Source organism: Amphiura filiformis, chromosome 9 (assembly GCF_039555335.1).
Source record: "Amphiura filiformis chromosome 9, Afil_fr2py, whole genome shotgun sequence".
NCBI lineage: Eukaryota > Metazoa > Echinodermata > Ophiuroidea > Amphilepidida > Amphiuridae > Amphiura > Amphiura filiformis.
The window spans coordinates 69,100,815-69,113,095 of NC_092636.1; the positions used below are offsets into that span (position 1 = coordinate 69,100,815).

At 37.0% G+C, this 12,281-nt stretch overlaps 1 protein-coding gene across 4 annotated transcripts in view; it reads right to left on the reverse strand.

Moving 5' to 3' along the window:
- The window catches only part of LOC140161388 (inverted formin-2-like), a 78,335-nt gene that overhangs the window by 31,174 nt on the left and 34,880 nt on the right, over positions 1 to 12,281 (reverse strand). For all 4 annotated transcript variants that reach the window (XM_072184901.1, XM_072184900.1, XM_072184899.1 and 1 more), the window contains 3 exons: positions 10,141 to 10,294; positions 7,501 to 8,236; positions 4,354 to 4,499 (listed from right to left, as the gene is read on the reverse strand). In XM_072184901.1, the coding sequence (XP_072041002.1) occupies positions 4,354 to 4,499; positions 7,501 to 8,236; positions 10,141 to 10,294 (1,036 nt within the window). The remainder of the gene's footprint in view (positions 1 to 4,353; positions 4,500 to 7,500; positions 8,237 to 10,140; positions 10,295 to 12,281) is intronic.

Sequence of the window (12,281 nt, forward strand, 5' to 3'; positions counted from 1 at the left end):
GGACGAAAACTCTGTAGTATAAACACGAGAACCGTGTGTAGCGATCGTCTACCATGATGATAGTAATAATGTTTCACACCAGGTAATACGTATGACCTCAACAGTTCCATGTTCGACAGCAGCAGCAGCAGGTTCTGTATTTTACCGGCAGTAATATCCGCATGATCCCGGGAAAAATATACACGATAAGCAGAAACACGCCATTGTATGCCTATTTGGGATAATTATTATGTTTGGTACCTTATAATATAATTGTATCTACCGCCAATACATATACAAACAAGACACTCGCATTACATTTACAAAGACTACACCACACTTTCCGTTTTCACAGGGAAGTGGTTAGTCGGTAACACAAATCACGGAAAAAATGTCACTTTAATATAAATAGGCCTACCTGAAAATGTCACTCCTTGGAAAATGTTGTTTTGATGATATACATAGAGGAATTATTCCCGGAGCCATGTTTCACCGTGAGATTACGGCATACATAATAGCACAGTTATGATACATATGTACATACACGTTGTACTGTACACAGCACTATGCTTTCGGCGAGTAACCGTTAGGTCAAGTTCAACTGTGACATTCCAATGTCTTTCCATATTATGCGTGGGCGCTATTATAGTCTTGAGGTCAAGACACAAAGTGAGAGTATAAGTATAGGCACATATACATCGTTTTCCCGAGACCATTTTAATTCTTTGATCGAGGCTAACTTCCCTTTCACTATTTGAAATATTTGATATATTAGGTAGGCCTATATAGAACTATTTATGCAAGAGTATATAAATAATTGACTAGAACAAAATCGCAATCATTATTATTTATATTGACTCCATAGGCCTTGGCAAAATGCAAATAAACAAATTTCGACTGGTAGAAGTTAAAATTCTTCTTTTAGGCCTACATTCTATTGTACATTTCCAATATTCTATCGATAAAACTTAAGAAACGATTAACAGACGTCGGCGCAAAATGTTTGGAGAACGTTGCAGGCGAATGTTTTATAAACATCGCAAAATAACATTAACACTTTATAACGTCCACAAAACGTCCTGTGAACGTCCTAATAAAACGAAATTAATGCTTCAACATTATAACCAAATCACGACGTTTTAAAAATGTTTTAAAAACGTTTTGGAAGACGAAGACGTAAAAGACCTAACCAGAACCTAACAAAAACGTTTTGTAAACGTTTTGTGTTTGCTGGGCTAAGATTCCCTGTGTGTTACCCTCCCCACCCTGCTGAAGGGGAAGCACCCAGCCTGAGTATATTGTGGTAATTTTAGTAAGATGAATAATAAAATCAGAAAGAATATTTTCGATCATCTCACTACACACAAATCAGTAAAATTCTTCAGCAGAGCACTACTTTCACAGTACAGGGTTTATCCCTCAGAATCTCACAAAAAAAGGGCCTCCTTTCGTTTCCTCAAGAACTGTTGGAAAGGACCATTCACTACTAACAATACTAATTTTATATAAGAAGAACCAAAAAAACACCTCCCTCATCTATTCATGAAATTCCTCCAGATGAGAACCAAATAATTAATTTGATATGTGGCCTTATAAATTATACCGATTGATAATAAAAATGATTGCTCGTCTTCATCTTATCTTTGCAATGGGTTGTTCTGTTTGATAACCACACCCCTACTGTGGAAGATTTTGGGTATAAAGTATTCCAGATCCAAACATTTTTTCTCCATAAAAATTGAAAAAGGTGTGCAAGATTTTGGAATTCTAAACAAAATTGTCTAGCTTTTGGCGAAATTGTGCAAATTCCTACTGGATTTTAAAAATGTCAATAGGTTTCAGCAGGTATTTTACATAAAAGTAGCAAAAAATATCCAGTTGGATTGACCATACAGTGCAATCTTCCATAGGGGGTGTGTAGATTTTAAATAGAATTGCCCAATCCAGTGTCCATCAAATAATAAAACCTTACTTTACAACAATTTTATTTATGTGATGGACTATACCCTCTGTGGCTTGGTAGCAGTTAACACAGATAACATGAAACTCAATAGGCTTTACTTAATGATAAAATCAATTCAACATGGCATCAAAAAGTTCAAAATGGAAACAGCTTATCTTTTTATAAAATATGCTGGGTGGGCGGTAGTTTGAAAGATCAAGTATAAGTTCCATGCAGCGGGTCCGGTGCTATATCTAATAGTTCTGGTTCTAGTGACGTCAATGCCTTTACAGTTACCCGGAAGTGGGACTACAACCCCCTCTTTACAATAAACTTGATTCGATGCTACAACCACCAAAATACGCACCTACATCATTGCCGAACTTGAGGTGATCAAACTACAGTTTAGATGTAATGATTTGATCTAATGAATTTTTCATTAGTTCAAATAAAATTCCTATCTCCTGTTCTCAACAAAGGCATTTGACAGGAACATTAAGATTGTAACAGACACACAAGCTGGATTATGGTTTCTTACTCTATACAAATATAGGTCAAAATTGACTAAATCTGGCCAGTGAAAATATCTTGCACTTCCAACAATGCATTTCTTCCATTTCAATTTTCTGTGCTGATTTGCAGTGTTATAATATAAAGGAGGCACTGTTTTTTATGCAATTTCAGATTTTTTTGTGCACAGAATCAAATGTTTTAAAGTTTACAATAATTTCAGCAGAGCAACAAACAAGTTTTTATTTTTCAGAACTTTTGGGTTGAAACACTTTTCCGCTATTTTAATCCATTGAAAACATACAAAGTATTTTGATTTACTTAACCTGGCACTGGCTACTGTGTGAAACTACTGACCTTAACATACAAGCAGTAAGCTGCATGCTAACAATCTAAAAGCCATTGTGACAAATACTTTCTTTGATGTTTTCTATTTCAATGTTAATGAATTTTAACTCATTCAATATATGTGACACGATCTGGTCCATGGGGGCCAAAGGCGGCAAATTTGAAGCTGAGATAAAGGTAAAAATATGGAGTAAACAACAATAAAATACATAAGAAAATAGACATCAAAAAACTTCAAAACCAAGTATGCTAGACCTTTGGTGTTTTCAGTAAATGATAACCTATTGTATGTATAATTTAATAATTACAGTAACTCAATTTTCAAAAATGCCTCCTTTGGCCCACATGGACCAGATCGTGTCACATATAACATTATGCATTCAGGTTATTCTGATATTATCTGTCAATATTTGGTCGCATACACAGATAAAATTCATTTTGTTTTTATAATTTGGCTATATAATACAAACTCTGTAACATGTTGGCATTTCAGGTTTAAACCAATTAAAAAATCCCCCCAAACATGAACTTGTTGGCAGTGATGATTTGATTCAAAGTTTCCTTTCTTTTGACCCAAAGGCAAATTTATTGTTCACTTGATTTGTCAGGAGTGGCCTTCCTTTACCTTGATCTTCTTACTCAACCCTGCTGATTTCTTTTATCTCTATACAGCATGGTTATATAGGCTTTTTAGCCAGGCTTGAGCAATTCTATCTGAACCTAAGTGTGTGTCCAAACAAACCCTGACCGACCAGTTTAACAATAAACAAAACTTGGTCATAGCAAAATGTATAATTTTATAAGCATATTCCAAGTAAAGACCCTGAATTGATGGAATTTGTTCAAATAATGCAATAATAACAATATCACAGATTCCCTTCAATCCCTAGCTGGTCTGCCCAGGTACCTCTTGCGAACCAACCCAGTTTTTGACAACTTTTGTAAAAGAATGCTTTTAACCACCAGGCATTACAGAGACCATTATAAGGTCATATTACCACTAAATGCAATTTTAATTATAAGGGCTTGACACCTGTTAACAGTCCACTGTTGTCCTAAGGGTTCTTACACATTTGAAACTCTGAATAAAAAATGTGGTGTAAAAAAGTATTTAATATTCGCAATATACAGCAAAATTTAATATTCACAATATTCATTACCACAAATTGTAAATATAAAATTTGAGATTCTGATTTATTTCTTATTTTATGTACACACATATACTTTGATCAGCTCGTAATTGGCGGGCCTTATAACATCGCAGATTAATATCAAAATATATTTTGAGAATTATCTTGTGACATCTCGCCAGAAACATCGCTGAGGGCCTGCTTGAAAAGCAGTGCTTGTCACTGAAGCAGTATAACCCTCAATAAAGAAAGAATAAATAATAATTATTAACTCAAGTCCTATACTATATCTACTTTCTACAAAATATAGACCCAGCAGGTCAACTAATACTTAGCACTTTTATTATGGGTATACTTTTCGGCGTAAACGGCGTTGGGGGTTGGGGAGGGCAGATATACTCCCATCCTTAGGTGCTTCTTAGGGGTTAAGGCAGATATACTCACATCCTTAGGTGCTTTCTTGGGCTTCTCTTCTGTAGCTGCAGCTTTCTTGGTCTTCTGAGCAAACAGTTCTTCGATCTTCTCATATTCTGGTGTTAAAGACTCATCTGATAGCTGACTGATCTGCCGCCATATATTAGGAGGCTTATCTGCGAGTATATAAAGATGATGTATGATATACTTCATAATGCACATATATTTATTTAAATCTGGATACGAGTAGGATAAAGATTAAATTTATTTCACATTCTTCAACATAAAACAACAACCAATAATGCAAGAATGCAGCAGATGCTCTATGGCTTGTAGTGAACACCACTTGAACTTTAAAACAAAATTATACAGACTTACGGGGATTATGCCTACACATAACAAGCCCTATTCACCTCATAATTTGGAAATTATATTGTTTTGGCAATAAGCTTCCATAAGGTAACTACAAAATGTATGAAAAAATCTCACCACCCACCTTTAATGATAAAAATAAAATATATATTCCATCTACATTTTGAGCAAATTAGTGATACGCCTATATAATAACAATTGCTTAATATGTGACATGATCAAGGGGAATGAGTCGCATCTCGGTAATTTTTAATTCGAAGCTTTTGAAATCATTTTCTGGCAGTTTACGGAATGATACATTTTGATGCAAGCCCCATCCAAATCGGACATCTGGTTACCGAATAATGAACAACTTATCAATGGCTGAAAACAATGTAAAACAAAGGAATTTGAACACTGTTTTTGCCAATATCTCAAAAACAATATTAGCGACATCCGATATTCCCTTTGATCATGTCACATATCTGACTGCTCACCCCATGTTTTTAGTAAATAACTAAACATCAAATAATTTTTTTACTTTTCTGTTCAAATTTGTCACATCCTTAGCTTCTAAAACACAATTTTCCACAACAAAATTGCTATTATCATACCAATCTGTAACAATTTGTATGCATTATTATGTTTTGATGAATCCAAGTGTGTGAAAATATTGGATCCAAAACATAATAATGATAAAATTCGATGCGTTACGCCCAATATTTATTGGTCTCGCTATGAGTTTTAAAATATTGGACTCGGCTACGTCTCGTCCAATATTTTCAAACTCATAGCTCGACCAATAAATATGGGCTCAATCGATCCAATTCTGTATCAAAGTTGCACTATAGATACGATCAACTTTAGCCGAAAGCCATTTCAAAGTGCGAATAAGTGGTATGGAACCATAAGCATTTTAACAGAATGAAAATGATTAAAAAGCAATCATGTCTATTGCTCCAAGTCATGTTAAAACATATTTAACACATGTGTTAAGAATGACATACAAACACACCCATCCTTCATCAGAGGTTAATTAAATATTATTATGCCTAGAGAGTCTAGACTAGATATATGCAATACAACATTATATTGAGATGTGAACATGGATTCATCATATTAAAGGCAGAAATCAACAGTGTATTCCAAGGCAGTGTTTGCTAGGGTCTAAGTTCCTAGTATGTTTACAAATTAGCCCAGAAAAATACACTACAAACAGGGAGAAAATTGTTCATTGAGCCAATTATTTTATGACATACAACTGTATAAGTCAAGAGTGCATTTGCAATTTGTCTCCATAAGGAATTAAAAAACTGTGCAAATGTGGGTTACAGAACCCTTATAAACTGTATATAATACTGACCCCACCCATTGAGATGATCTATCTGTGTGCCCAATATGAAACCAATAGTGAAGTTGCCTAATTGGATGCCATTTCATGATCTAATATGGTCATGCTTTGGTAGATAAAAGCTTATACAGCGCAGATGGCTTTTAAATGATACACCGGTATAATTAGAAATAAATAAAGCATTACATATGTAGAGCATAGCGATGCCTATGATGGAGTGCCAATACAGTGTGCTGGCATTTATGAACGCTTCTTGTCACAGTTCATTTGCATTCATTTTAATAAATCAACCTTATAAAAAGGCAGCTTCATTTATTTGTTGTGATTATATTTATTAAATAGGTGGATAAAATCTATAGGAAGGACACATACATGGACAGGGATGTAGCAGTGGCTTAGACAATGGCAGCTCTCCATGTGAGACATTTTGTCCCCTCACCTTGTGGAATGCTGGCCTCCATTATATTTTAGATCTTTAAGGCATTTTTATAATATTATTTTTGTTGAATTTTACCTTCAATATTTACCTTGTCACTTTTACCCCCTCCCCTCAACCTCTGGAAATATCCTGACTATGCCACTGGGGTGAACCAGTGGGCTGGTGGTAATTTTGTTGTTGTGGGGTGGGAAGGTTGCTCAAAAAGGGCAACTATCACTAGAATTTCATACACTCTAAGAACCACATAGCCAATCAGAGAAGCCGCTATAAAAATACGCTTAGTGCATTAATATTGTATAATTGCACGGGCGCGCACTCCGCATGCTACGCGCAGTGATTCCAAACGCGTTTGCATCGCGTAGGATTGAGTCATTTTCCTTGCCGGTTGATGCATTATATTTGCTCGTATTTTCCAACATTTTTAGTGACAATTTTGTTATAAAATTAGCAAAAATCACACCCTTTTATCTTGTGTATGAAATAGGTTAATAAATGCGTATTACTTGTTGCTCCAGAAATTGTACAAATAATGCACTTGTACTGAGATGTTGTTGCGTCTAATGCACTCGCCCTTCAGGGCTTGTGCACTAGGCATCAACATCTCAGTACGCTGCATTATTTTGTACAATTTCACTCTCAACAACAAGCGCATTCATTAACCTATAAATCAAACATGCTCATCTGTCTGTACACACTTCTTTAACCCAATAGGCTCCTACATGCATAAAATGACCTTTGAGTGTTGGGTACAAAATCTTGTGCTCCAAAACTTTAAAATGTCAACTTTTGAGCTAGCTATGCTTGTTGAATGGAGGTCAGTGGACTTTGTCATCAGAAATGATATCATTGGGTTATTCCAGTTTGATTTTCCATACACCCTCTATGGAAGACATGACCTTTAATCTTCTACACAGGGAATGTGGATTTCTAATGGGGCTACCTGTGACTCCCATTTGAAATCTACACTCCGTGTGGGAGATTAAGCTCATGTCTTCCATGGGGGGTGGATTTCAACTGCAAGAGCCATTTTTCTTACCATTTCCAGGAATCTGAACAGGTGCTAATACTTTGTTGGCTGGTATCTTTGCCCAGTTGAATGTCTTCAGTTTTGTCTTTGGTCTGGGTGGGGCTGTCACAGCATTAGCAACTCCTACAGCACTAAACATCGACATTGGTGGCATTCCAGGTGGTGGAGGGGGACCACCCATGCCTGGAGGAGGGGGAGGTGGTGGTGGTCCTCCCATTCCTGGTGGAGGTGGTGGCGGTGGTGGGCCACCACCAGGTGGTGGTGGGGGAGGTGGGATTCCCATACCTGGTGGAGGCGGAGGTGGTGGAATCCCCATTCCTGGTGGTGGGGGTGGAGGTGGGATTCCCATTCCTGGTGGTGGTGGGGGAGGCGGAGGAGGAGGAGGAGCAGCCATTCCTGGTCCAGGTGGAGGAGGTGGTGCAGGTGGTGGTGCAGCTGATGCTGTTGTTGAAGCAGTCACCATTGTTATGACATCTTCATCCTTACATTCTGTCTGTATTGCTATATCTACACTGTTCTGCTTTTGTATCCTGACTCCTGTATGTGGTTGCACAGACATTAGAATCTCTTTGAAACCCTTATCTAGTAAGTTGTTGATGTCAGTGGGTTTATCAAATGCTATTGCTTGATTGACCATCCTGTCTGCAAGGTCCCAGTAGATGTCTGAGGTAGAATCTTCAGGGTCTAGTTGCAGTAGAGCATGGAGAAGAGATAGCAAGGAGGCAGCTTGTGGACTACTACTAACCTGAAAAATATTAATGAATGAAAGGAAACATTCTGTTATCAAGAACAATCAGAGAGCTAATAAATATATCTTCTCCTCAAAATCTCTGCATATATAACTTGTTTCTTAGTTTGATGTCTTTTAACAAGGAGTTGTTTGGAGAGTCATCAGCAGAGACTGACTGGTTGACATAAGCCTAAGCAAGTAAGCAAGCAACAATGAGTGCTCTACAATTATGAAAAAAGCTTTTTAAACACAAGTCTCCACATACATAAATGACAGCCAGTGACAAGGGCGGATCCAGGACTGCTTCCCCCCGGGGTGCTTTAAAAAATCACAAACAAGTAAAAATGGGCGCTGAAAGCGAGCATCAAGCGTCGCTTCTTGCTGCGCAGACAGAGGGTGTCTGAGGGGGATGTGCCCCCCTCAGAAGTAAGAAACTTTTGAAAATGAAGACCTAATTGAAGCCATTTGGTGGACCATTTTGTCACTATAGAGTGTGTAAATTTTGTTTGAGCATGTTGAAAAAGCCGAAAATTTGTGAAATGATGGGACATGAAGCCTTTCGTGGACAAGTTTCCCCTATTGTTATAGGCCTATATATTGTTTTAAAACAAATTAATTTTGAAAGCAGAAGCGAAATGGCCACTTGTTTATGCACTACGCAGGGGGGTGTCTGAGGGGGGATGTGTCCCCCCTCTGAAGTTGGAAATTTTGCAAAATGAACACCCCCTTGAAGCGATTTGGTGGACCATTTTGGCATTATTGGTGTGTACAATTTAAGTTTGAAAAAGCCGAAAATGTGTGATATGACGGGCCATGAAGCCTTTCGCTTCCCTATTGTTGTAGGCCTATAAATTGTTTTAAACATAAATGAGCAGAAATGAAAATGGCCACTTATTTATCCAGTATGTAAGGGGGTGTCTGAGGGGGATATTCCCCCTCAGAAGTTGGAAAATTTTGCAAACTGAATACCTAATTGAAGCGATTTGGTGGACCATTTTGGTATTATTATTGTGTAAAATATTTTAGTTTGAAAAAGCCGAAAATTTGTGAATGACGGCCCGTCCATGAAGTTTTTCCTATTATTGTAGTGACTTTGGTGACAAAATGTGATAGGCCCTCTTGGGCCCGCAGTAATTTTCAAATGCTTTTGGTACGAGGTCCGCCTTCAAGCAATGCCTAAAAATTGCTGGCCCATATTATAGGGCCTACTTCCGATCGACCCGACTCTGCGGTTTTTTAGGCATGAACCTCAATTATAACTCAATTACGTGCAAGTTAACCTTTTCTCTCCTCCTTTTCTCCATTTTCTCTTCTCTTTTTCTCCTTTTTTTTTAGCTTTTCCCCCTTTCTCTTCTCTTCTCTCATTTCCTTTTTTGTGGGAAGAGGGCCCGCCCCCAAATCGCGCCTGCTGTAAAGTAAGTGACCAATACGGGGGTCCAGGGTGTTGGAAGGGGCTGCATCCCTGCCTAGGAAATTTTGCATTTCTGAACTCAATTCATGCTGATTTGGTGCATACTTTTTCCTTTCTTTCTTTCTCTCTTTCTTTCTTTCTTTTTCTTTTCTCTCTTTTTTTTTTTTTTTTTTTTTTTTTTGCGATTCATACCCCGGGTGCTGCAGCCACCAAAGCACCCCCCCTGGATCCGCGCTTGGCCAGTGAAAAAAAGTCACTGACCATCCAAGATTTGAACCTGGGGCCTTTGGATCACCAAGTATTCTAAAAGCATCACTTTGAGAGTGGCGGCACCAATTTCTGCACTTTTCTGCACTGTTTTGAACTTTTTCGCATCTTCGCGTAAATTTGGGCGCCCTCAAAAGCCTGTCAATTGAAATCATGAGTTTCATACCACAAAAGTAACATAAATAACTTTCAGGCCTAAACAATAATGCCATTTTCCTTAAATTTATACCCATTTACATACCTTTTTAAATATTGCATGAAAGACATCGATATGACTGTTTAGATCCACACCATCATTATCAGGGTGTAACTCCATTAATAGCTCATCATCAGCTCCTTTCTGCTCATCAAAGCAGTCTAACTGAATGGCAAGATCATCATCCTCTTCCTGGTGCCTAGGAAATGAATACAAAATGCTTTATAAACCAATCCAAAATACTTGTATATTGGGCTATTTCAGTTGAAATCCATGTATCCCTATGGAAGACATAATCTTAATCTTCCACACAGGGGGTGAATATTTCAAATGGAATCACACATTTAGGTAACCCCATTTGAAATACACACTACCTGTGTGTAAGATGAAAGTTATGTTTTCCATAGGGGTGTATTGATTTCAATTGGAATATCCCATTGCATTACTGACTGTTATTTTCTTTGCTGCCCAGCTACCCTCCCTTATAACATGTTATCACAGCCATGTATTTGGGTTCATTTTAATGTACAAATGTCTATAGAAAGGACGCTTCCAAATTTGTTATTTTTCATTTCTTGCCAAACAGAAAGTATTTCTGAAGAACATCATGATAGCATTAACATTTATACATATTATCTTTCAAATTATGCAATTGAAATTATGAATCAACAAGGAAAATTTTCAACAAAAACAAAGATTCCACAAATATGGTCTTTAAAATGTTGTTCCTCCTGCGAGTCATCTTAATGCTGTGCATGCTTGCCATAGACTTAAACATAAAAACTTTTTAAAACAAATTTTAAGATATTTAATCAAAATCTCAGAAACCACTGAACCAATACTAGGTTTGCTTGTTTTCATTTGAATTCATTTTTCATGCTGATTCCAAATATGGTCATGAAGTTGTATAATTCTGACATTTTTAAATTTTTAAAGAAAATTAGAAACTTGTCGTCAGCAGTCAACCGCATGGAGAGGGTTAATGTACTTTTGCATTAATATAACAACATTTACAGTTCTCAATCAAATTGCAAATTTGTGATATCTACTTTTTTCTAACTACTAAATACTGGTGCTAGGCTACCAATCCCAGGCAATTTGAAATTCCAGTCAGCAATAGCAAAACACTACAGATGACTTGCATTCGCCTTATGATGAGTGCATTACCTTCTAGTCAGCAATAGCATAAAAAGGCTGCAGAAGACTTACATTATTTCATTACCCTTACTAGCACTACTTTCGGGCTCTGTTGCTATTTAGTATACTATCCAGAGAGGTTGCGTCACGTGCTGACGCGCTCGATTGAACGTCTCGCGCTACGCACTCGCTAAGTCCGTGAGGGCCACAGACTGCGGCTATACCCTTACCAAACTTGAATGCATTCCTGTTGCATTCGGAATGCATTCGGCAGCATTGTGGTAGAATTCATTATAAAGCAATTAAGGGCCACTTCTTTTTCATAGTGCACTGTTCAGAGCATTAATATTCAAACCAATTTCTATTACTATAATACAGCATATTTGTAAGTTTGCTAATTTATTACAGGATATTTATTTTCAGCATGTAAGCATTATACAATTTTCCCTTTGATTTTTAGCATGCTTAGCTTACTACATATTAACCAATACACAGCAAAGAACGGTATAGATTTTTCATGCATTATAAAAAACAAAATAGCTATTTGGATGTCCTCCACCAACTCAAATTTTGAAAACTGACACAAAACAAGGTTTTTTTGCGAATTGATAAGCTTAAACTATGAATGAAGTCCATACATACATTTTGTAGGCAATAACCAGCTGAACAGATTAAATTGGGATATCAGATCATTCCCGACTCGGCTCTTTCCCCTCTATCCAGGACAATATTCTCAATGACCGGGGTTCTGCTCAGCCTCTTGGAACTAAGACTGACTACAGACTGGTCAAAACTTTGTGGAACTTATAATTACCACAAAATATTTTCTTTGTATATATATTATAATACGCTATTCTCTGTAGATCTGAGTTGTGAATCACTAAATAATCAAAGGTGATAATTTGGGCTCCAAATAGATTTCATTCAAGAGCAATGACCAATTTTTTATTCACTGGTCTCAAATTGATTTTCTGGAAAGAATTAAGAAGTTAATTTATTCAAATAAAAACTGTGTGATCAAAACAGGTCAATGTCAAATGAATCTGCTT